The sequence below is a fragment of the Pseudorasbora parva genome, chromosome 5, assembly GCF_024679245.1.
Source record: "Pseudorasbora parva isolate DD20220531a chromosome 5, ASM2467924v1, whole genome shotgun sequence".
Taxonomy (NCBI): Eukaryota; Metazoa; Chordata; class Actinopteri; order Cypriniformes; family Gobionidae; genus Pseudorasbora; species Pseudorasbora parva.
The window spans coordinates 12,550,082-12,576,408 of NC_090176.1; the positions used below are offsets into that span (position 1 = coordinate 12,550,082).

The following is a 26,327-nucleotide window of genomic DNA, read 5'->3' on the forward strand; positions in this document are numbered from 1 at the left end:
CGGAAAAAAAAAATATTAAGCAGCACAACTGTTTCTTGAGTAGCATATCAGCATATTATTGGGATCTCTGATGAATGCCTTCAGAGTCGTTTAAAAAAAAACAAAAAACATTCATAATATATTATCAACCCCAAACTTTTGAACTGTAGTGTAACTTAATACTAATCTCTAAATATAAACTTTTCAACTTTAACTTAAACTAAAATTACAATTAGTTAATATAGTATGAGCAAACAGTAAATGATAGCATACTTTTACATTTGACTAATGGTAACCAATTAAACCCTATATAGTAGTTAGTAATTGTTTAGTGATATATCAGCTATGATATTCCTGCTTGTTATTATTTCAGCTGATTCTCTCTGTCCATTTGGCCCTCAGTGTCTCTTGTCCTTTGCATCTGAGATGTTTTTGTATAGCCTCCTGCATGTGTAACAGTTTAGTTGGCTGTGACGTGTCATGTGACCGGGTTAATGGGTCCTGACTCCTGAGTGTGTATTAGAAGTGTGTTTGGCTCTGTCAGAGTCCACCCTATGTGTGGCGGTCAGATCTCAGCTCTATAGAGCTCTGTGATATGGAGAGCATGTGACAGCTTTGAAAACATCACAGCCAGGGAAGAGCCTTAGGCAGAGTGTGCTTAAAAGAATAAAGGTGAATGATCTTTGGAAATCACTCTCCAATACACACAAAATGACTCATATTTGTTTCAGCAACCACAAAGAAGTGTTTAATGTTTTAGGTCGGCCAGATGAAACATAGTTGACGTGCTCTAACCAAATGCTTATTATGTTGACTTGAGAAAGCCATCAAACTGAATTCTGGCAATTTTAAGGTCTGAAATTTTGGGGTAACATTCCTGTAGTTTTGTTGTGCTCTTACAATGAGAAACAACCCACACATCATCACAATTAGCACAAGAGTGACACAAGTCGAGCTAATATTTACTTTCTATAGACTTATTAAAAAGACAGTTGATGTCGCACATTCTGCCGTAAGCATTAGTCAAGGTCGAGGTCATGTGGTTCAATCTGGACAGCTCAAATCACATGTGTACAGCTGACTCTGGGCCAGAAGCACTAGTCATTAAGCAAAGTATAGTGAAGGAGTAACATGATGGGTTACATAAGACTGAAATCAGTTTATTATGTGTTCCTCAGCTGTGTTGCTATTGAAGAGTTTGTTGATTTGTAGAGTTTATGTGTGTGGCTGCTGTTAGTCATTGTGATGCTTTAGCTTTTCATATTAGTGTGGTGAGACAGAAGAGACTATGGGCCAGATTTACTAACAGCATGCGTCAGCGCAAACCCTGTTTTGGCGTTAGAGACCTACTATCAGGATTTAATAAAGTTACGCAGTGAAACATTAGCGCTTAAAAGGCGTGGACAGGGTTATTTTTGCATCTGACCTTATTGCTAGTCCATTTTTAGGAGTTTTCCTTTCAGACGCAAGATTTATGGGTGGAGAGTATTTAAATGTATCACGCGAGGTGATTTACTAAGGTTTGCGCTCATCAATTTACTGATGCTAAACTGGTAGATTGCATGGGCATTATGGAAATGATCCTGCAGTCTCTGTGTGCTTTATTTGTGTCATCAGTAGATCACGTGCAGAACTTTCCACTCCCATCTGTGTTTTTTTAGAATTCTTTCTTTCAGCCTTGTAATCTGAACACAAGCGTCTAACGCATGCCCGTTTCAGCTCAAGGACTGTTTACCCTGTTTGGAGAAATGTGGCTTAGAGCTAACTTGAATGTCAGAGGGCGATGTGCTTGTGTGAGAGAAAGATGTTTCTTAAAAAATTTGATCTCTCTCTCTCTCTCTCTCTCTCTCTCTCTCTCTCTCTCTCTCTCTCTCTCTCTCTCTCTCTCACACACACACACATTATGCGATCTGACAGCTCTTTATATTGCAAATATAGCACATTGAATTTGGTTTGACACAGACTTGTTAAATCAGGCATAGGAATCACAATTACATCACTGACTGACCTGATGGAGTTTTGGTTCCTCGCCACCGCCTCTGTCGCCTTTGGCTTTTGGCTTGCTCAGTTGGGGACACTAAATATTCTTCTATATTACTGATCTGCCTGCATTGACACTATATAATAATTGAACTGAGCTGGATGACATCACTGTTTTCTCCAGAGCGGCTCTACAGCCGAATCAAATTCTGTTGAATTATTGTCCTGTTAACACTGTAAAGCTGCATTGAAACTATCGGCATTGTACAAAGTGCTATATGAATAAAGGTGACTTGACTTGACTTGACTGTCAAGCAAATGAAATGCTGATTCTCATAGTCAACAGTGGTTAGCTGCAAAATTTGTGGCTGTTCTGAATCCAGTCATGTGTTGTTTTTATATGCTTTGGTTGTTGTTTGTTTTCTGCAGTATGTCCCCTTGTTTTATCATGATGGATGTGAGCACATGGCTCCTGTCATGTTCATTTGTGCTTTCCTGACTTTGTTGTCTTATGTTAGTTCATTTGCCCCACCTGTTCTCCTTTGCTATCCTCATTTCCTTCCGTATATGATACCCTTTTGCTGGTTTGTTTTGTGACAAAGCTTTTGTTCCTGTTGGTTGGTTAGTAAGTTAGTCAATCTAGTTTGTTAGACCTCTCCTTATTTACCCTCCCTGTTTTTGCAAGTTTTATTTATGTTCTAGGTCTGCCATACTGTGACAAATGATTTTTTCCTTTCTTTTTTTTCAGCCGCAGTTGGGCTTTTTTTTTTTTTTTGCCCTGTTTTGTTTTACTTTTTACATTTTTGTAAGTGTCATGAAACCCTTGTGTTTTAGCTCTGGTCATTCTCAGATTTGAAAAAGACGCAATAAATGGGCGTTTAAAGTGGAAAAGTGGCCGTGTAGATGGGGGAAGAGGGGAGACAACAACCAATAAAACACAGACCTACAACACACTCACTATACACACAAATGAATATCAAAAATAAAAAAGGACAAACAGAGATGGGGCACTCTGATGTATTCTTAAAAAATATTACCCTATGAACTTACAAAAATCATATCATTAGACACTACTATCATAAACAAAATAGTTTTGATTATAGAAATATTATACTTATGAAAAATTTGGAAAAACAAAAAAATAGAAATACATTTTAAAAGGTCTAATAATATTTTCATTATGTTTACGGCATAATCTCTGAACAAATGACCTTCATCAGTTAAAGCTGCTGTCTGTAACTTTTTTTGTGTTCAAGATTTACAAAAATGATGAGAATGCACAACATGAATCCATTGTCTTACCCTGAATCATTATGGTACGCTTATAATAAGTGTTTATACTGGGACTATTTCAGACTGGTCTAGTAGGAACCGCTGCGGAGGAGCACAGTCCCTGCGTGATCCGCCATGGACATAAACAGAGAGAAGTAGCTCCGGCTGAAGTGTTCTTCCGCAAGATGCGTGCAGTTCTGTTTATTAACCACTAGAGCGCAAAAAATTACAGACTGCAGCTTTAAACGAAAAAGAAAAAATAGCTAGTTTTTAGTTTTTTGGGGATTTTTCGGGGTATATCACTGTCTTTCACATATCTGAATATTTCCTCGTCATTGCGTTCATGATCAGATGCACCATTGTCCTTATTTGCACATATATATTTAATTTAAAGAAGACATAATGAAATATGTGCGCATAGACAGTGCTGGTTCATGTTTGGAACACTAGAGTATTTGATGTCCATATAAACACACTTGCTCCGATCCAGTGTTGCGAGTGTTTCTAAACTCATCGTGGTGCTCCGCGCAGAAATTGTTACATATTAAAAATGGTTACAGTCATATTTTCTGTGTTTGTAAAAATCCAGCTCTGACCTCAAACAACACTTTGCGTTACTGTACACTTTTGGTTGCGACCCAGTGATATACTGAGTAATATACTACATATACTATAACTACTAGCCTATAGTGATATAAAAGACATGAAATTAGCACAGGTTTGTAAGAAATTGCTTGTCTGTGACAAAAGTTAATTATACAATTTGACTGCAGAATGACCAATCAGAAGCCAATATTTCTAGAGAGATTGTGTGATCTGGAAAGAGTTAGAGAGATAAACAAGTGCCCTGCTCACTCCCACAGTCCTGTTTAAATTTGGGTGAAAAAGACAATAAATCAGCTTAAGCGTATAGTATTTAAAGGATTACACTCTGATAACCCATCACAGATCGGCCACTGTTTTAAAATGGATCTTCTGTAATCTTCTTAGGTTATTAGACACTGAGCACAAGATTCTCAAAATGCATATTAAAGCGGCAGTCTGTAATTTTTTGCGCTCTAGTGGTTAATAAACAGAACTGCACGCATCTTGCGGAAGAACACTTCAGCCGGAGCTACTTCTCTCTGTTTATGTCCATGGCGGATCACGTAGGGACTGTGCTCCTCCGCAGCGGTTCCTACTAGACCAGTCTGAAATAGTCCCAATATAAACACTTATTATAAGCGTACCATAATGATTCAGGGTAAGACAATGGATTCATGTTGTGCATTCTCATTACAGTCCCTGACAAAAGTCTTGTCGCTTATCTATTTTCTAGAAATACCTGATATTAACCTGACTTTTAATTAATTAATTGGTGTTAGAAATAGCTCATATGAAAAGCTAAAACCCTCCCAAATGATGTTTAATGCACTGAAATAAATAATTTTCATAGAAAAAATATTTATCATTTAATCAAGACAGAAGGTCAAATTTTGGCAAGACAAAAGTTTTGTCGCCTATACAGAAATTGAACAAATTTACTGCAAATACAAAAATATGTCAGCAAATTAAGTTGTGGTGCTGTGAGATCCAAATTGAATATCTTGTAGGACTTCCATGAGCTTGAAGGACTGCATCCATGCGGTTTGGCAAGGATTTATACAATTTATTGATGAAGTCATCAGGAATAGCTAAGAAAGCAGTCTTGCATGCCTCCCAGAGTTCATCAATATTCTTTGGTTTCGTCTTCCATGCTTCCTCTTTCATCCTACCCCACATATGCTCAATGATGTTCATGTCTGGTGACTGGGCTGGCCAATCCTGGAGCATCTTGATCTTCTTCGCCTTGAGGAACTTTGATGTGGAGATGGAAGTATGCGATGGAGCACCGTCCTGCTGCAGAATTTGGCCTCTTTTATGGTTGGGAATATAAGAGGTAGCTAAGATTTCTTGGTATTTTAGACTATTGATGTTGCCTTCCACCCTGCAGATCTCTCGCACACCCCCATACTGGATGTAACCCCAGACCATGATTTTTCCGCCACCAAACTTCACTGTTTTCTGGGTGAATCTCGGATCCATTCTGGCTCCAGTAGGTCTCCTGCAATATTTGCGGCGACTGTGGTGTAATTCAACAGAAGATTCATCTGAAAAATCCACCTTCTGCCACTTTTCCTGCGTCCATCCTTTTAGCAGGCTGTGGGCCTTGGCAAATGCCACACGGTTTTTCAATTGTCTTTTGTTTAGTGCTGGCTTCTGGGCACTGATTCGACCATGGAGGCCATTTCGAGACAAAATCCGACAAACTGTTCTGGTTGACACAGGGACTTCAGGTGACCAGGTCTCGTGGAGCTCTGCTGCAGTGGAAAATGGGCTGGCCTTGGATTTTCGAGCCAACAAACGGTCCTCTTGAGCAGTTGTCTTGCGGGGTCTGCCTGTCCTGGGCTTGTCAAAAACGTCTCCAGTCTCTTCAAATCTTTTTTTTTTATCCTCTGTACTTGACGCTAAGACACATTGAAGTTGTCTGCCACATCAGCAGTGGATCTGGTCTTCAGCCTCTTGATAATCAAAACTTTAGTCTCTGCGTGAATCTTAGGCATGTTTGCAGAGGTCTAGTTGTTCTTTTTATACACACTTGAGACCTAATTGATCCATTATTAGTCACAGGTGAAGCTCATATGACAAGGTGACAACACTTATGTCTTTGCAAAAATTGACTCAATGGGCTTTACCAAGCTGTGAATATTAGAATACTTTTTGAAAGTTTAGTTTTTCACTGAAACATTATCACAAAAGCTGGTGGGATTAAAATGAGCCATTTATGGTAAAAAATGGTAAAAAATGGTAAAAAAATCTTGATTAGAAATATATTTCAGCGGCACTTTAGGTCAATTTGTACACAAGCGACAAGACTTTTGTCAGGGACTGTATGTAGTTTTTGTAAATCTTGAACACAAAAAAAAGTTACGGCCAGCAGCATTAATAAGGACCGACAGGTTTTATGTGATCATTTATTATTTGTACGCAGTAACTCAAAGTTTTGTCAGGACGAATTTTCAGCATTATCAACTTTATCACTATTACTCCCATTATTTATTTGCTGACAAATTCTTGATTGAACTTGGAAGGAAAAGTTAAAGGGATATTTCACCCTAAAATTAAAATTCTGTCACCATTTACTCTCTACCCTCACGTCGTTCCAAAACCTTATACTGTCTTTCTTAAGTGCAACAAAAAAGATTATATTTTGAGAAATTTCTCAGGGTTTTTGGACAACAGAAGTCAATGGGCTCCAATTTTGTCTGGTTTTGGGTAAACAAAAAATGGTCTCAAACCTGTAATGAATGTCATATGACATAATAGTCAGGAAATAAAATATTTGATGGAATAAGTTTCCAAATTAATTTTTGTTTTGTTTTTGTTGAGTATCATATTTGATACATCCTGTTTTTATGGCTCATATCGTGATAATATGGAGCTCTTACTCAAGGAGGTTTTGATCATATTGAGATCTTAAGTTTTGATCATATTGATAATTTAGAGTTTGTCTTAAATATGGTACGGCAGTCTTTATATGGTGTTAAAAATGCAAAATATTTATTTTTAGAATAACTGCACACGTCTGACATACAACGTGATCACGAGGACGTGATGAGCATGCTTGCAAAGAAAAATGGCAAAAACTTGTGTGCAGTATTCATCAAGTTGTACACTATATTTCCGTTGGCTGTGTGTGGGGTGCAGTGGACAGTGGGGGGCTGAGATTACACTACTAATCCACAAGCAGACGGAGGACACCTGTGTAGCCCCGCAGAATCGTCCGGATTACGGAAACATGTTGCACTAATTAGGGGATGACACTTGCCACCTGGCTAAATCTGCGAGGAGCCGTTTGGTGGGGGACAGACTGAAAGACGAAGAGGGAGAAGATGGAGAAATTCCAGTGTGAGGTCTCACCTGTTTTCAATCGCTGACTTCCCTGCTGACGGATTCGGAGTTTGCTCTCCAACAGATGTTACTGATACATGCAGTTGACTACAGTTGATTAGTTTGTGTCTTTGCACTACACTGAAACATTTAAAAACACTGAGGAGAAACAATCAAGTAAACTACAACAACGTTTGTCTCAGTTGCTTAGTTCTCATTAATTATGCAACTCATTATGCAACTCATTATGCAAGTCATTATGCAGGTCATTTGTTCTCTAAGGTGTGATTTCCAGCATTATTCATGAGAATTAACACCTCTTCGCATATGGTAAAGAAAGCAAAAGCTCTAGGCAGCAACACACATTAGTCAAAAGGACAAATCTTTTGTGTTTTGAGGCCTTAATTTTGAAAAAAAAAGTTTTTGTTTTAAAAAAAACCTTGCATAAACATTATTCTGCCAAAAATACAATCATGTCCATACATGTTGCTCACGGTAGCACAGTTTGTGTTTAATACATTGTAGTTACACTTTGCCATTAATGTGTTTATAAGCAACTGAAAAAAGCACAAATGTCAGAGTATGTCAAAACTTCTAAAGGGCCCCAAAACAGCTCCGACTCCTGAGGGTATATGCAGGAATGAGCAGCTCTTTGCTCTTAGCCATTAATCTGTAAGTAGGGATATCGTGTATTTAAGCCTGTAAAGAGCCTTTTCGTACCAGACGGCAACTTTCTGTGGCAAATTCTTGATGTACTGACCAATTTCTTCCAAAAAATACAAACAAAAATAGCTTGAATGTAACACCCTCGCTTAAATTAGTATAAGCGGATTCATGAATATGCAAATGAGACCCCGCCCCACTCACTCGCACAAGCTCAGAAATACAGCCCATCAACTTACTGAGGTAAACGCTGCACAATGTCGCTCTTTACAACGTCGGACACATAATGTTAATTACTATGAGTAGCCTTTTGCTTGACTTCGTTATCAAACAGCTAATAATGTGTTGCTAATGTTGCATAAACCATGTTCCTGTTCGCCATCTCAGTCTGCCTTCAGTATCCGTCAGTATCCTTAGAAACACTTTGAACAACTCAGAATGTCAGTGGAGAAAGGTATATAGTTCATCATAACATCATTATATACATTATATACATAATTCACCTAGACTGGGTAAATCCAGCCTGATCTGCCGGCGATTTGATTTCGCCCTTTCCATTTTTGTATGCTTTTACCAGTTTTTAAATATGTTTTATAAATGTATTAATTTTGTTTCTCTTATTAATAATTCTTATACAGCTTACGTGCAAGCTAAGACAGGTTTACAGTATGTGATAGTTCTTACTGTCAGAAACATTTCTCTGTCACTTTTAGTCTGCAGCCCAGACTCATGCTGTATTAGGTCCAGTGGAAGAGAGAGTCTGAACACCACCAGACACAGGAAAATATGAGAAGGAGGGATCACATGCCTTACTGAGAGGAAAGAGCGGAGATATTTGAGTCTGTCTGAGAGAACTGCTGCCTTCCCCTTTATGCAGTGATGAAAACTTTCCAAATCCAGTTTATGGTTCACCAATCTGCTGTAAATCTGACACCAGAAATGGAAATTTAAACTAGTGTTTAGATGCGATGACACGCATGCACGCACGCACACACACACACATGCACACACACACGGACACACACACACACAGTGTTGAAAGGTTAATGGGGACAATCCATAAACACAATGATTTTTATACTGTACAAACTATTCTATCCTGTTATACTAACCCTACCCCTCAACCTACCCATCACACAAAAACATATTTTTGTATGATTTATCATAATATTGAAACCTGATGTGGAAACTGCCCTCTGATATGTAAGATCTCGTGATTGAGGATTAGTAAAATCGTGATTCATTAGTGTACTACAAATAGACCCAACAGTGAGTAAAAATAGCAGTAATTCTTATTTAGAAAACGTCATGCTGTGCTATAAGGCTTATTTATCCCTTTTGTCTATCCTATTATGACTCATATAATGACAAGCTAGAAAGTCAGTCCCTTTTCTACAGGAAAACCACATGTGGTTCATTCTAGCAAGTCAAATACTTTACAAATGACAGGTACTCCATCTCATTTAATTATCATCTCTATATTTTGAACCTGATGGGTACAAACCAAACGATTTGATGATCATTCATGACAAATCAAGGCATACATCAGCGCAAAGACAGCTTCACGTTATAGAACACGAGTTCAAATCAAACGTTTAAAGACAGTAAAACTAGTATCATAAAAAGAAAAGGTAAAATTCGAAGTGGTAAAAAAACACACATCCGCTGAATTTTGTGTTAATATTCAAGTTATGGTGGAGCAACCATAAACAACTAAACTCCTGCCTAAACACCCCTGAAAAACATGTTCTTCCTTAAAGGGCTAGTTCACCCATTAATGACTCACCCTAATGTTGTTCCACACCCGTAAGACCTACGACTTTAAAAAAACTACGACTTTATTCAGCATTGTCTTCTCTTCCGCGTTTGTTTTCAAACCTCAAATAAAGATTCAAACAGTCATGAATAACTTATTGATTCATGATTCATCAATCCGCTGATTCATAACCGTTTGAATCTTTTTGGAGGATGTGAGGATGTCATAAGTAACCCCTAATTTCTGTATAGGCCCTGTGTTTGTTTGGTTATATTACTTGTATAAATGTTAATGTTTGTTTAAATATGTTTGTTTAAATATGATTTGTGGTTGTTTTTCTGGTCTAAAGGTGCACATTAGATTAGAGAAAGAACACCAAGAGTTTTGTTTTATTTCCTTTATTTAGAATTTATAGCATTATAATTTACCTGTGGTCTCTGGGTTCATGGCTGCAGCATGGTTCCGGGGGTGGGGTTTAAGAGAGAGCGCGGCCTTCCTGTTCCTCATTTTATGCCTTTCTAAGGGATTCTGGGTAGTGTAGGCATAGCCTATTTTCCCAGTAGGATAAGGGGGGTCATTGTTTCATTGGTTTATTTGTTTATTTGGTTAAATGTACTGTAGTGTTTATTTTTTGTATTTTGTTTCTTGTAATATTTATGTAAATGTGATATGATGTTTATTTTCAAATATTATGGTTTGTTTATGTAATTATGTGTTTATGTATATACCCTGTCTATTCCCCTATTGTGAAATGGTTGAATCCCAGAGTATAATAGGAGTCATCTTGTCTGTTTGAGTGAGTTTAGTTTTTTGGTGAGGGACCTCCATGAGGAAGGTCACCTTTAATGTCTCTGTTTTATGTTATTGGGTTTTCCTATGGCAAGTTTGAAGTCAATAAAGCTTCTAATTGACGGCAATCAGTGTCTCCTGCCTTTGCTCTGGTCATGTCCCGACAGAGGAACATGGAAGAGAAGACAATGCTGAATAAAGTAGTAGTTTTTGTTATTTTTGGACCAAAATGTATTTTCGATGCTTCAAGAGATTCTAACTAACTAACTGATGTCACATATGGACTACTCTGATGATGTTTTTATTCCCTTTCTGGACATGGACAGTATAGAGTGCCTACACTTAGATACGCTGTCAGACTAAATATAAAATATCTTATACTGTGTTCTGAAGATGAACGGAGTCATTAATTACATAAATTTCATTTTTGGGTGAAATATCCCTTTAACTTGCACTGTAAAAAAATCTACCTACTTAAAAACTTCAGTAGCTTCAAAGTTCAGTTGCTGCTTTAAACACATTTCAAGAGTTAAATCTCATATAATTTTAAATATGAAGGTGAAGGTGGTTAAATTATTTAAAAAAAGAGTTAGCCTAAAGAAAAAACACATGTGGCCATGACCTTGTTTTTGCTTTTTTTTTTTTTTTTACAGTGAGGGAGGCATTTTTCATGCCAGTCCTGCCCTCTGATAGTGGCAAAGATATCTACCATGGTATTTAACTGCAGAGCAAAATGACACATTGTCTACAGTTGCATGGTACATTACATCGTTTTAACTTGTTTCGTTCTGCTCATGTCTTTTAGAGCAAGTCTTACATACCATCAGGAGAACCATGAAGTGATGATGATGATGATGATGATGATATCACCCTCTTTTATTCATGCTCATGCTGTGGCAGTTTTGAGAGAGCTGTGTTTAGTGGTGTTTGGGGCAGGGCGGGGTGGATGTGTAGGTGCTTATTTGGATTTTCAAGCGGTCAGGATGTTTAGGATCGACCCAGAGGAGCCATTCAAACACAGGTGATCAAAGTACTGCCTGAACTCCGTTGCCAGGGTCAAGCTGACCGAAGATGTCAGTAAGCAGTAGTTCCTGGAAACTTCTTTCTCAAATGAGTGGATTTTCCATCTAGAGCCAAATGCTTTGATGGTTAAGTCTGGTTCACATTGAAACTTGTTCTGTTCAAGACTGTCTTGTAAAATAAACTGTATTTTTATGTTTTTTAAGGGCAGATTATTTCAAAATCAATGATACTCAGATAATAGACCATTGTGCAAAATGTGTAGTCCTAATTCTATTAGTAATGGTGCACCAGTTTATACAAAAGTTTGTAAAGAACAGTAAAAAAGAATGTAATAAATATGTTAAGACTTTGTAATCAGAATTTCTATTCATTCAAATATACACTATATTTCCCAAAATTTGGGGACGCCTGCCACACAAACTTTAATGACATCCCATTCTTAATCCGTAGGGTTTAATATGGAGTTGGCCCACCCTTTACAGCTTTAAGAGCTTCAACTCTTTTGGGAAGGATTTTCAAAAGATTTAGGAGTGTGTTAATGGGAATTTTTGACCATTCTTCTAGAAGCGCGTTTGTGAGGTCAGGCACTGATGTTGGACGAGAAGGCCTGGCTCACAGTCTCTACTCTAATTCATCCCAAAGGTGTTCTATCGGGTTGAGGTCAGGACTGTTGAGGTCAGGACAGGTGTGCAGTCATGTTGGAACAGGAAAGGGCCATCCCCAAACTGTTGTCACAAAGTTGGGAGCATGTAATTATCCAAAAAGGTGTGCTGAAGCATTAGGAGTTCCTTTCACTGGAGCTAAGGGGACAAGCCCAACCCCTGAAAAACAGCTTCACACCATAATCCCCCCTCCACCAAACGTTACACTTAGCACAATGCAGTCAGGCAAGTACCATTCTCCTGGCAAGAGTCCAGTGGCGGCGTGCTTTACACCACTGCATTCAGCGCTTATCATTGCACTTGGTGATGTAAGACTTAGATGAAGCTGCTCGGTCATAGAAACCCATTCCATGAAGCTTTCTACGCACTGTTCTTGAGCTAATCTGAAGGCCATATAAAGTTTGGAGTTGCTGTTGGTCCCAATTGCTTCCACTTTGTTGTAATATCACTAACAGTTGACTGTGGAATATATAGTAGTGAGGAAATTTCACAAATGGACTTATTGCACAGATGCCAACCTATCACGGTACCACACTTGAATTCACTGAACTCCTGAGAGCGACCCATTCTTTCACAAAAGTTTGTAGAAGCGTCTGAATCACCAGGTACTTGATTTTATACACCTGTGTCCATGAAAGTGATTTGAACACCTGAATTCAATGATTTGGAGGGGTGTCCCAATACTTTTGGCAATATAGTGTGTCAAATAGTTTTAGTTTCACAGAACTAAAAAATACTTAACCTGGCTTCTGAAAGACTGGATTTGGTGGTTTGAGTCCAGCTCTTGTTTTCTGCATCAGACGGTCAGTGAGCGGTCTGTGGGCGGTCTGTCTGAGACTATCTCTGCCTGGCTCTACTTCTTTAATTATCCTGCAGACCTTAGAGGCTTCTACATTTGGAAATATAATTAACCAGATCAAATATAACAAATAATATAGCCTGTCTGGATATGTTGTTTCAACAAGAATCCCAGAGAATCTTACATTGTGTGTCTCCAGAACATTAAATAGATCAAGGTGTTACTCCTGTGTGGGTTGGGTTGGTTGTTTTTTATCTTCAAATTTGAACTTTACATGAACTGGCATGACTGATCAGATCTGAGCATACATTGTATTTTTTCAGCATATTGCTTTGCCCATCAAATATTGGTTTGTAGATCCTTATTTCATTTGTCAGACATCTGGTCTTGCAGATTAGATGTAGGTTTCTCTGTTGTCATGGCAATATCATAGTGCACAGCTTTCTTCAACATGTCCGCATGCACAGAACTAAAAACTTTGTTTTGCTGTTCAGATAGAGATAATGGGAATATCTCTTCTGTATTCATATAGATTGACAGTTTTTGTTTGTGAATGGAGTAAAAATACAGACTTAATCTATTTTACGGCAGCGTCAACTTCTTTCTTTCAATTATCTAAAGTAACATTGCATGTATCCCCTTGTGAGAAATAAGTTTGCTTAACTGTATTGAACTTTCCACTGCCACCTGTGCTTTTATGGGATTGCACTCTCACACTTATTTGCCCTGTTTAGTAAATCCGGCCCTAAAATCTGCAGTAATTTTACCCAATTTATGACACTGTTAGCTTAGCAAAATGCTAATGACAAACTCTATTGCAATTAAACGTAAGTTAACTTGCTTGCATATTCATGTAGGGTTGGACAATGTCTACCAAATTGGTATCAGACGATATGTACAGTAAAACATCACAATGGACACATGCACAAATGATCAAAACATAGATGGAGTAGACCAACACCCCAAAAGCTGAACTGTCCTGTAGCTCATCCTGGGTTGATATTTCATTCTGTAACATAAGGCAATTTTAATTTATATGCTGTTTAATGTTGGATGATCATGTTATTTTACATGTGCATAAGCAATGCTTATATTGCTTGTTTTTGCTTCTTTTTCGACTGTGTTTTGATCTGGAGATTCTGTACACTTGTGTGGCTCTAGCAATGGATAAAGCATAACGGCTAACTTGAATCACGTGTGGCTTCGTAACCAATTGCATTACAGCCTTGACATCATTGAATGTTGTTCATACTTGTGTGACACTGTTTATGGGTACCATAGAAATGAATGAGAAGTGCCCTAAACTGAATCATACCTGTCGTGCAATTATCCATGACTTCTCTTATAAAAATAACAGCATTTTTTATTCTAAAAATAGATAAATCCAAAATGAATGTTTAAGAGAAAGTATGTTGAAGATTAGCTGATGGGCTGCAATCCAGCATAGTGATGCCTCTGCTCCATTGGCATCCATTTAAAAAAATGGTCTCTGGTCTCCTTCTTCGCGTACCGCAGCCGTACATTTCTTTTGGTTAAGGTTGCAGGCTTGCCTTCAAGTAACTTTGTTTAGAAGAATCGTAACAGCGCTGCATATGTATAATAGTGAAAAAATGGGCCGTTTTTCAATATGCTTCCTTGTCTGTACTTGTGAAATGTCATCAGTCGCTGGCCAAGTACAGTTCAAATCCCTGGATGTGTCCTGTGTACTTTATTTATAAAGAGAGACGTTTCCAGAGTTTTAAGATCCAGGCGATCACTGGCCGATCAGCGCACGTTAACCCCTTTCCTCAGTTAACCCCTTTCCTCAGCTAGTCCTTCTGACATCAGTCGCTTGCTCTGAGGTCTCTGTAGTGGTTAAACATTTACATTTATGCATTTAGCTGACACTTTTATCCAAAGTGACTTACAACTGAGGAGTACAAAAGCGATCTGTCATGAAGAGGCGAAGAGACGCAAAAAGTGCCCTAATAAAAAGATTTAAATATTACTCAGAGTAGCAAAAACTAGAATAGGGAGGAAAACAGAAAAATTAAGGAGGAAGAGTTAGATTTATTTTTATTTATTTTTTAATAATAAGATTAAGTGCTCATGGAAGAGATGAGGGTTTTTTCAAAAGACTGAGTCAAAAGTGACTGATTCTGTCATGCGTATGGAGGATGGAAGCTCGTTTCACCAACCAGGAACGGTGAATGAAAAAGTTCTGGAGAGGGATTACATGAAACTGGAGAGGGTTAAACATGAGATATAATTTGTCTTTTGTAGATCTAACGGGTGATCTTTGGTCTTATGCATCTATAATTTGTTCCCTGGCAAATCATTTTGGCTGATGGCAAAGTGAAGTTTTATTTGATATTTTTAGGCTATTTAACTCTACCGTTGTAGCCTACTTGCACTGATTTGGTATGTTAGACTGAATTGTTTTCTTTATTTCTTGTATAGCTTCTTATATATTTTACTTATACATTTATAATGGCTGTTATTGATCATTTAAACATTTAACAAAAAGAGACAGGATTGTTTTATGTTGTATTTAATTTTTTTGCAGTGAAGATAATAACATATGCACATGTCTTGCCTGAAGCACATATTAATGTTTAATATTTAAAAAATGTAAACGAAAAGAGGCAGGGTTGTGTTTTATAATTTGTTTTGTTAAATATACATGCAGTGAAGAAAATCAATGTAAGCATTGCCTGAACCATATCTGTGTGGCTATTAATATGTTTAAGATTTTTTTAATGAAAATTAAAAGTGGCAGAGTGGTGTTTTATGACTTATTTAGTTTTATTGTAGCTTAAAAAATACAAACACAGATAACCGAAGAGCTGACGCTATCAAGAACGCAGCTGTTCCGTTTTTCAGGATTACCGGACTTGTGTCCTCTCGTCCTCGTGAGTTTGTTCTCCTGAGTTGAACTTGGCAAGTCCGAACTACCAAGGAAGCAAATCTGAAGTTTGCATACTTGGTATTGAGAAATGGCCAGGGATCGCCGGAAAATTCTGTCAATGGCGGAGGTGCGTTTTGTCAAAAATGATGGAAAATTCAGTCAATGGCAGGGAAAGAGTTAAAGTAGTACTGTTGAGAAAAATGTTCAAAATCATTATGACAGATTGCCTTTGAGTCTATAGATCACATTTTAAGTGTTGGGTTTCCCTCTGGCCAACAACTGCTGTGTTGAGGCTGGAAAACACAACATAGCCATCCGCTTTAAAGAGGCTCCCTGTATGAGTAGCACTGCTATGGGAATCTACAGAGAAAAACAACAAGAGCAGCCCACGACTATACTCACAGATAAATAGCATGGCTCCTGTACCATAGGTTTTTCCAAATTAAGATGCATTTTAACAACACTGGATTTGTTTTCCCACCAGCACACAGTGGGAGAGGGAATCATCTGTTTGTGTTTGGGTGGGTGGTGTACGGTTCGCTCTGAAGGGTGGGGTATGGATGGGGCTCTGGTGACTGCAGTTTTTTGGGGGAGTTCCATGCAGCAGATGTGTGAAACTAGGGCAGACGTAAAGGACAGCGCTTGTGTAAGAGGTGGAGGTCTGATCTCGGCACATGTTTGGAGTTTGAGCACACACATGTGCTGATGGTCTGTGTGTTTGAGAATAAACATCTCCACGCAGACACAGGCCGCATGGAAATGCGGTCCAGCACAAACGTATTCGTTATTGATAAAGACAAAGCTTACAGCTCTTTAGTGAAACTGTTTCAGTAAAAAAATATTTTGGATTACGATTATAGGCACCACCCACTTTTTAAAAGCCCTTGGTTCTGGAACTATATACCCCTTTAATTTTCAGAAAACAAAACCATCAACCAAACCAACTAGATACAAGTATACAAGTAAGTTAAAAACACAATTTATGGTGATCAAATGAAAGTAGCAGCAATTCTTATGATGTATTGTGCCGTATATCATAACGAAAAAGAGAAAATGTAGAACAGGGATTTTGCTTAATCTATAGGTTGTTGACGGTTGCACTCAAAAATGGAGGAAGATGAACTTGAGCTTGCAGAGGCGGGTTTAAGAGGACTAAATGGTTGAAGAAGTCCTGCATATGTTGTTCATAATAAGATCAATAACATGCGATGTGAAAAAATGTGGTGAACTTTCATTTCTTGCCAACTTTAATATTACGTGAACTACTCATCTCATTGACGTGGTTAAATCATGCTAATATAATATTTTATACATTGAATAAACAACTGCCTCTGTGTATTTAAGCAGTATATAGAGTTTATTGCAAATTATTCAAACATAGCCTATGCAAATGCATATATAAGCAGTCATGGGATTGGGCGGCCACTGTTGAGCTCTGTTACCATGATTCTCATTTACTTGTGGTAACTCTCTGTGGTATATCTGTTTAAAATTATGGGTAGTGTAGTTCTTCACCAGGAATTTGGTTATTAAACACAACGATATGATATTAACAAAACAAAATGACATCGAATCACTGTGATTTGTGGCTTCAGAAGCATATATCATTGCTTAACAACTGACATTTAAAGGGGTGGTTGATAATGATTTCACTTTTTAAAGTTTAGCTAGTGTGTAATGGTCCTGTTTGAGCATAAACAACATCTGCAAACTTACGAAGCTCAACGATTAGAGCAAAGGGAGATATTTTCTTTTAAAGAAAATGCTTTTTAAGACTACAACAAACAGCTGGAGGGACTACAACGAGCTTTCTCCTGGGTTAAGTTGACATCACTAACCCTGAAATTTACATAAACCCTGCCCCCGGGAACGTGCAAGAAAGATGGTGAGATTATCATAACAGAATATGCTAATCAATGACTTGAAGATAGTTAACTGCACAACAGCTACATAAATCCATCAACTAACCATTCAGGAACATCTTGTAGTATTGTGCATGTTGTCACTTCTTCTAGAGTCTCTCCATCATTGTCTGACTCCGGTTTGAACATAAAAGGCTGAACAGTTTCATTGCCTGTCTGCTTACTTGAGTTATCCAAGCTCCGCCCCATAAGCAGCAGCTCATTTGCATTTAAAGGGACACAAAAACGTTACGTTATTGCTCAAAAAAAGACAATTTTAACATTATATTTTGGTATTTTGAGCTCAACCTTCACATACACACTCTGGGGACATCAGAGACTTATTTTACATCTTGTAAAAATAGGCAATCAACCACCCCTTTAAAATTTACTCTCACAGTTACAATCAGGTTTTTGCGAGGGTTAACTCCCATTTTCTTCTTATTTTTAAACTTTAGACAAAGTTTTAACTATTTTGTATTTGTTCATTAATTTTTTCTTAAAATACACCTTAATTCCTGAAAAGGATGTTCTAAAAATATCAAAATAACTTCTAGAAGTTTGTATAACCTCCAACTTGTCTTAAGTTCTCAATGGTAATATGTTAGAAATTAAAAGATATATATTTAAAAAAATGCATATGTATCACATATATCTACAATATTGTACTTATATAATCTAGCCGCAGCTGAAACACCACTTCCTATGTCCTCATCTCCCATTTTCCATCCTGACATTGTGTAATTATCAAACCTCCCAAGGAGAACTTTCTTCATTGGAATAGTTTGTTTCCTTATGAGAACCTCCAGCTCTTCTGAAGTTCATTTATTTTATTTTCCTCCATTTCACATTAACCAAATGGATTCCAGTTTCCAGTGTTGTTGAACTATTATGTCTCTCAGCTGTTATCTTTGAATGAGCGGGAGGTACTGAAGTACTGAATTTCAGAACTGAATTTGTTGTAGTACACTTTTTGGTACTTTATTTATCATTCATTGTATTGAATATTCGTAACGTTAAGAATCACTTCTTCTTTCTGCACTAAAGGCACCGTTTCTTCAGTCGAGTTGCTCTCGCTGTCTGTAGAGGAAGAAGATGCTGGCGCAGACATACAGTATAGCCCCATGTGTCTCCTCTTCCGCTGAACCAGCGCATTTTTTAACACGCAGTCTTTTTTCTAATACAGATACACAGCCATGGAAGTTTGTTATGAATGGGGTGAATTTATTTGTAAGGGGTCAGACAAACACATATTCTTTAACTTGGATGGAAATTAGCCTTTGGCTACAATGTGTTTACATTCCTGCATAATCATGTCTGTTCATTAACACACACTGTCCCTAATAAATACACCATTTTTACAACTGCACTGCATGAAAAGCACAGTGTCTGTGAGATGTGCATTTGCTTAATCAGTATGTTTCACTCTTGTTTGTCTGATAGCTGTGGAAGTTACAGGACTTCAATTAACTTTAGTCCCTCTGTGTGTCTTTATACAGAACTCAATGAACTTGCCTCCAGACAAAGCAAGATTACTACGGCAGTACGACAACGAGAAGAAATGGGAACTCATTTGTGACCAGGTACAGTACATTCTTTCGTTCTCTTACCTCCTCCATTCTCCCAGCCGATCTAATGAAAGTCACTGGGTTCCAAAACAATATTTTTTTTATCGAAATGTCTTCTTTTGGAACAACATGAGTAAATTAGTAAAGAATTGTTGGTAACATTTTAGAATAGTGTTCCGTAATGAATAACTACACAGGAAGTGAGTGATGCAGTATTAACACTCTAACTAATATTAACTAATGAGAAACTAATTAATAAATTAGTAAGTAATAGTGCTTAGTCAAATGTGATAGCTAATCACTACCTTAACTAAAAAAGTAACTACCACAGGGCCTGAGTTACACACTTTCAAAAAGGAATTTATGGGGGAAAAAAATCAAAAAGCGCCTAATTTTTTGGGGGTTATTACAGCTTAGGCAACATATACTTACATGTTTATCACTTTTAGCAGTGTTTTATGTCACTTCAAAGGGTTTCCTGTAAAATGACACCAATATTTTGAACCTAGACCACTTTATGTGTGAATGGGAAGCTTTTCAATTTGGGTAGGCCAAATCCAGGCGGAAATCCCAAAAAATGGCCCTGAGTGAAAGAGGCTAGTAAGACTACTAACCCACTAGTAGCGACTCAAGTGTTACTACACACTTCTATAGGAATTACTGGCCATTTGGACCAGTATTCCAAAGTGAAGATCATGATAACCTACTAGTGATTCAGACTATTTATTTTTCCCCACATTAATTTCACACGTCTAGTACAATTATGTGGATTTATTTAATTAATACATTGTATACTTTTTTTCTTGATTTACCCCGAAAGAATGGAAGCGAATGTGACAACATGCCCCATAGGTTGGGTGCATTGTAACATGACCAAATGACAGCTTAAAATGTTATCTGATATAATAATTTAAAAAAATCCTAAAAAATGAAAATATTTTGTCAATAAAATACAATTATTACCTTTTTAAAAATAAAATAACTGCATTTTTTAATCATTCAAAATATACTAATATTTGAGATGACAACAAACACATCACTAAAAACCGCTATACAGCATTGTTCAAAACATAATAATGATTAATAATTTCTAAACATTGACTCCCAGTCATTATTCACCCTTTTCGCATGGTTTCTCAAAATAATTCATAAAAGTATAGAATATAATATCATATTTCTAATAGGGACTCGTTGGTGTTACAATGCACCCCACCTGAAAAACTGGGATATAACCGCGGCTCGTGTCTTCTGCTGGTTAAATCAGCATTAAAGAACGATATCAACTGTTAAATAACAGATATACGATTACAATAATATCAGATTTGTCTTATTTTAAATGAACACAGAAAACAGAAATGAAAAATAAACTTAAGTAATTTACTTTTTTTTAATATGGCTACTAGTAATTACATTTTTTGTTGATATGGCTACTAGTAAATACAAACATTTTCATCATGGTGGCATGTGTGGAACGTTTTAAACCATGTGTACTACAACGAACCCCGTATTAGGTTGTGCCCCGCGCTCCCCTACTCTCCAAAACTTTACAAAAACCTCAAAAGCTTACAATGATTTCAGTATTTACCAGGGAGCTATCATGAGTTCCACTTTAGAATACTGATCCACATAACTAGTAGTTCCATTAGAAGGCTGTAGTTATTGATTAGCTAATAGTGAACTACCACATTCAACTGAGCACTATTACTTACTACTTAGTTAAACAGAGTTTCTTGTTAGTAGTTACTAGAATGCTAAAGGAACTGTATGTAAGAAATATATTTCAATTAATCATATAATGGCCCTGATATGTCACTAGAGAAATTAAGAAATCATGTTCATTTCAAATACTTATATTACTGACAACAGTAGTCCGGTCAGCATATTGTCATTTAAAAGTTGTTATTGCTGCCCTCAACTGTTTTGGCCTGAAGCTCCACCCTCCACCAATCTACCAATCACTAAGTCAGTAGTGTTTCCGCATCCGGGTTGCCAGATCTGCTCTAGTTACCACAGCTGCAGATCTACAAACATTCCTTCTGGATCCTGCAGCCAATCTGACAACCTCGAGTCAGGGGGAGAGGGGATAGTGATTGCAGTACCAGTTTTGGCCACAATCTTACATACGCTTCCTTTAATATTACATCACTCATTTGTTCCTGTAACCTAAAGATGTTACCGAATTTTCATTTATAGGTGAACTTAATGTCACACTCTGGTGCCGATGTTTACCACGGGAACAGTTCCATGGAATTCGGCTGGTCCCGGTCATGTATTTTAGATTTTACCATGCATGTCAGTGAGACAAGTGTGGGCAGTCTGTATTACAGAGAGTCATTCTTTATTCATTAGGTGACCTTGTGTCCCTGCAGACATAATATTGTCTTTATCTTGTCCTCATGAAGACAACACAACTTGTCTGGCTGTTGTTGTTGTTGTTGTTTTGATACTTCATTAATACCCGTCATAGACGGTGTCCCATCCAACCAGTGATATTGATAAAGATTGTGAACTCTATCATGTGATCCCACTGATAATCTTCTATATCAGTAGACACTGCCTTGTTAAAATCACATAAGCCACAATGTTAACCAAACCACTACTACTAATAATAATAACAGTACATTTTACATTAAAAAAACACAATTCTCTATGATTTATAAGCTTATTCCTAAAATAAATTCCCACACTGACAAGGATTTTGGACATTTCCGTCTTTGTGCGGACAAATGTCCCCATAATGTAGAGTTTACCTGATACACACACACATACAAAAACACCGGCCACATGTTAAATGTCAATGTGATATCTACGGCTGATGTATTGTGTGTGTGTGTGTGTGTGTGTGTGTGTGTGTGTGTGTGTGTGTGTGTGTGTGTGTGTGTGTGTGTGTGTGTGTGTGTGTGTGTGTGTGTGCGGGCGCCTTGTGTTGTTTTGAGCAGAACTTTGTCTCTCTCTTTCCTGTTATGCACTGCTGTTGGTTGGCTGTTGCCAAGGACAACACCCGAATGAGTGAGAGAATTGTATATACATTTGATTTAGAATATAATCAAATTATTAGTACGAGTAAGTATTATGCATAAATGATAAAGGTTACGCTTTATTTTGAGGTCACTTTTGAACTATCTTTGCAACTACATGTCAGCTAATTCTCATTAGTTTGCAACTATATGTCAACTATCTCTCATTAGAGTATTAGTTGACTGTTAGATTAGGGTTAGTAGAATAAGTTGTACTTGCAAAATTAATTATAGTCGGTAGAAGGTCTGTCGAGGACCATCGCAATAAAGAGTTAGCAGATATTGAGCAAATGACTGGTACTTGACATGCATATGCAAAGTTAGTAGAATATCTAAAGTGGACAAATAAATTGTTACCTTGATTCATAATAATCACAGTGTTATTATTAACATTATTTAGCACTTACTTTATAAAGATTTTTAGAAATTAAATTGATGAAATTCATATCACAGTCAAACCCAAATGTATTCAGACACCATCAACATTTTCTCACATTACCAGTTTATTCGTTTAAGAAAAATAGTAATAAAATATGACATGAACTTAAAGTTAAACTGTGTCAGAACAAATGAATCTTAATAATGTCAGATAACTTGGATAGAAAGGAATGTAATGAATTACAATCAGCTGTTAAATGTAAGTACAAGCAATGCTTCATTATGTTCGTCTGTGGTGTAAAAGGTTACATTAGCATTTAAAGAAAAAAACACTGAAGCAAAACATGGTCAGGTCAAAGTGTCTGGATAATGTTGGTCTCAGATTGTTATCTATTTTGCCGGTAGTCTACTGTATGGAGAATTTTTGTGTATAATATGTCTAAGTTTACTTTATTTTGTTATCCTCGCTTATATAAATGACCTATAGTGTCCTGCACACACTAGTACAAATGATATCTAGTGTCTGAATCATTTCTGGTTTGACTGTCGATATAAAAAATGTGAGAGCTGTAATAACCTGTAGAGAAAATATACTTTTAGTCTTTTAGTCTTTTGGGACTTTTATTTTGAACTTTTATTAAACATATGCTGAGTTTAACACATATGACAAGATTAAGGACACATGGCCAGATGTTAATATCACACTATTGGCCAGTTAAAAGTAGTTTAGTCTGAAAAATTCCAAATCTCTCTTGGGCACATTTAGAGCAGTGTGCTTGTGTTTGTGTAAAAACAATCTGTAATCTGTCATAGTCAATGGAAAACCTCTCCCACAAATGGAATACTTTGTTTAGCCAGATTGCTCATTGCAAAATTAGCAATTAGATTAAACCACTCCAGTCAGATGGATGAATTTTACGATGTCTTTATGACCTTTTTGAAGCTTGAAAGTTCTGATGAAATGGACTTTTAAAGGGAGGGACAGAAATCAAAACATCATTAAAACATCTTAACAAAAGTCATGTTTTTTCGAAAAAACACAAGGGTGAGTAAATGATGACATGGGTGAACTATCCCTTTAATAAATCATCAACGTTATCATCATAGAATTGTTCAGCCAATGTTAAGCTAGTTGGGACAACATTTTAGTAATGTGAAGATTCAAAGAAATTAACATGTATTAGTTTCCGTGACTTAAAAAGTCCCACAGATTGGACAAGCCCACTCCATATTCCTTATACAACAAAAGTAACATACAAAAACTTTGACTCAAAATCAGTAAAAGCATGAACACATCTTTTTTTATCTCTCCTTTCCAGGAACGATTCCAGGTGAAAAATCCCCCTCACACATATATCCACAAGTTACAGAGTTATCTTGACCCGGCTGTGACCAGAAAGGTGAGTTCTGCTCTTATTCCCTCAGTGCGGAGTGGTCTGTCTGTGTGTGTGTCTGTGTGTGTGTAAGCCATGGAAGTGTGTGTGTGTGTGTGTGTGTGTTAATGCTGGGATAGATGACCTCAGACACAAAATAGCTCCTGATAACTGTTATCTTGGCTACAGTGCTGCCCTTACAATAGTATGGAGAGGAACAGCAGGCTATCTACTTCCTACTGGGCTAAAACTTACTTCTTGCTAGGGCACACTTGATTCCTGTGATAGGGATCAAATATTACACCTCACTTTACAGCTGATTTCTGGTGCAGGGAAAGTGTCTAACCTTAAAGGGGTCATATCATGAGGAATCAGAGCTCCAAACTTAAAACTTCCTCCAAAGTAACTGTTTACTGAAAGTGAGCTGTCGTAAAACTTTACACCTTTCTAATGTCAGACAGATGTATAAACACATAATGGCCCAAATTACATGTCAACAAGACTTGTCCCAATGACAGTAAGGTAGTAAGGAGCAAAAAGGAAACGCCTAGACATCAGACCAACTAAAGATGAACTAAAGAGTAAAATGTAGTAGTCCACAACCTAGACTAACATAGCCAGACACTTGACTTGAGCCTTAAAGATTAGGCAAGATTGCAGTTTATTCTGGCCAAGAACTGCCACTTAGTCAAGAAGTCTGTCTCACCAACATGTACATCGGAAATGCCGATAATATAAACTTGGTTCCTTCTAAGTACAACTTTCGACTTTCCAGTCTTGAATGGAATATACATCGGACAGTCAGTAAATTGAGAGAATTGACAGAATCTGAGACCAAGATATTTTCGTCTGAGATATTTAAAACAAGTAGTTTGACTTTAAAAATCCCTGAGAAAAAAAAAAGATTATTTTAAACAAATTTCTTAACCATCACCTTTAGGCAACCTACACTGCAAAAAATGCTTTTCTTACTTAGTATTTTTGTCTTGTTTCTAGTCTAAATATCAAAAAAATTCTTAAAACAAGAAGTATTTACCAAACAAGCAAAAGTAATTATCTTGTTTTGGTAAAACATAACTCAAAATTAAGAAGGTTTTTGCTTAAAATAAGCAAAATAATCTGCCAATGTGGTGAGAAAAATAATCTTAATTCAAACAGAAACCAAGATTATTTTGCTTTCCCCATTGGCAGATTATTTTGCTTATTTTAAATTTAAATTCTCTTAATATATTTTTTATTTTTTTTCCCAAAACAGTTGTTCAATATAAGAATTTTCAGATATTTTGACTAGAAACAAGACAAAAATACTAAGAAAGAAAAGCAGTGTAAGTGTTTATACAAATCATTTTGCAGTAGTTTCTGCCAAAACATGGCAATCACGAAACAGTTGCTATAGTTACAGAATCTCTCACAATGAACAGCTAACTTTTAAACAAATTTAAGTTTACTACAACTGTACAGATGAATTACAAAATGTGATTAAATGGTCTCTGGCAGATGACATAACACATCCTGAAATTCAATTCGTTTGAAATCGCGTTCCGGGGATGTCAGACTACTAGTACACAAGAAAAAGTGACGGTATGCTACAGATTAAAATATAGAAGTGCCTGTGCATATCGGCCCACTTCGACAACCTTATAGAGTGATATCACTTTCCCGCCAGAACACGCACCCTCAGCCGGACTAAGACCGGACGTGAGTAAAATAAAGGTTTATCAGCTTATACTAGAGGTTGGGCTCGATAGTGTTCCTTACAACTTACCAAAGATCCAGCGATATTGAAATTTTTATGTGCCTAATATCGACAGAGAGGAAATACATAAAGCACATTTGTGTGTGAACGCTTTATATAAATGAAATATAGGTAAAACATATTCTGGCCGATCACTTATATGAATGTTATTATTATGTTTATTTAAAAAACATACAATTATACAGAAAGATGGTAAATATTTAATTGATGAGACAATATATGGTATATTTATTACCCTAAAATTCAACATATTGACAGAAAAATCCACGTTTCGCTGCCTGAAGTCCAGCTGTTTCTGTGAATTGCAGTGATCTATTTGCTTCTAATTTCTGTAGTTATCGGCTGTCTGTAAAAAATATACCTCAGATTTCATGTCAAACCTGTCTCAGTGGGCGTAACCACAGTCACTCCGGCCAATGGTGACGTCACATGCATACCCTATTCTGATCACTGAAGTACACTGCTGTACTTCCTCCTCAACAATTAACAAAAAAAATCAACAATCTTTGAGTTTAGCAGATGACGTCTTATGAAATCTGTTTTAAGCCTTTCTTAGGGGGAAGTTTTTACTACACTTTAAATGATGCTGGGTTGTTTTTTAACCCAAAATGCTGG

The 26,327-nt window shown here is 37.0% G+C and overlaps 1 protein-coding gene across 6 annotated transcripts in view; it reads left to right on the forward strand.

The window, feature by feature from the left end:
• The window catches only part of fmnl2a (formin-like 2a), a 122,319-nt gene that overhangs the window by 23,353 nt on the left and 72,639 nt on the right, over positions 1-26,327 (forward strand). For all 6 annotated transcript variants that reach the window (XM_067443265.1, XM_067443263.1, XM_067443262.1 and 3 more), the window contains exons 2-3: positions 19,120-19,203; positions 23,903-23,983. In XM_067443265.1, coding sequence (XP_067299366.1) covers positions 19,120-19,203; positions 23,903-23,983 — 165 coding nt within the window. The remainder of the gene's footprint in view (positions 1-19,119; positions 19,204-23,902; positions 23,984-26,327) is intronic.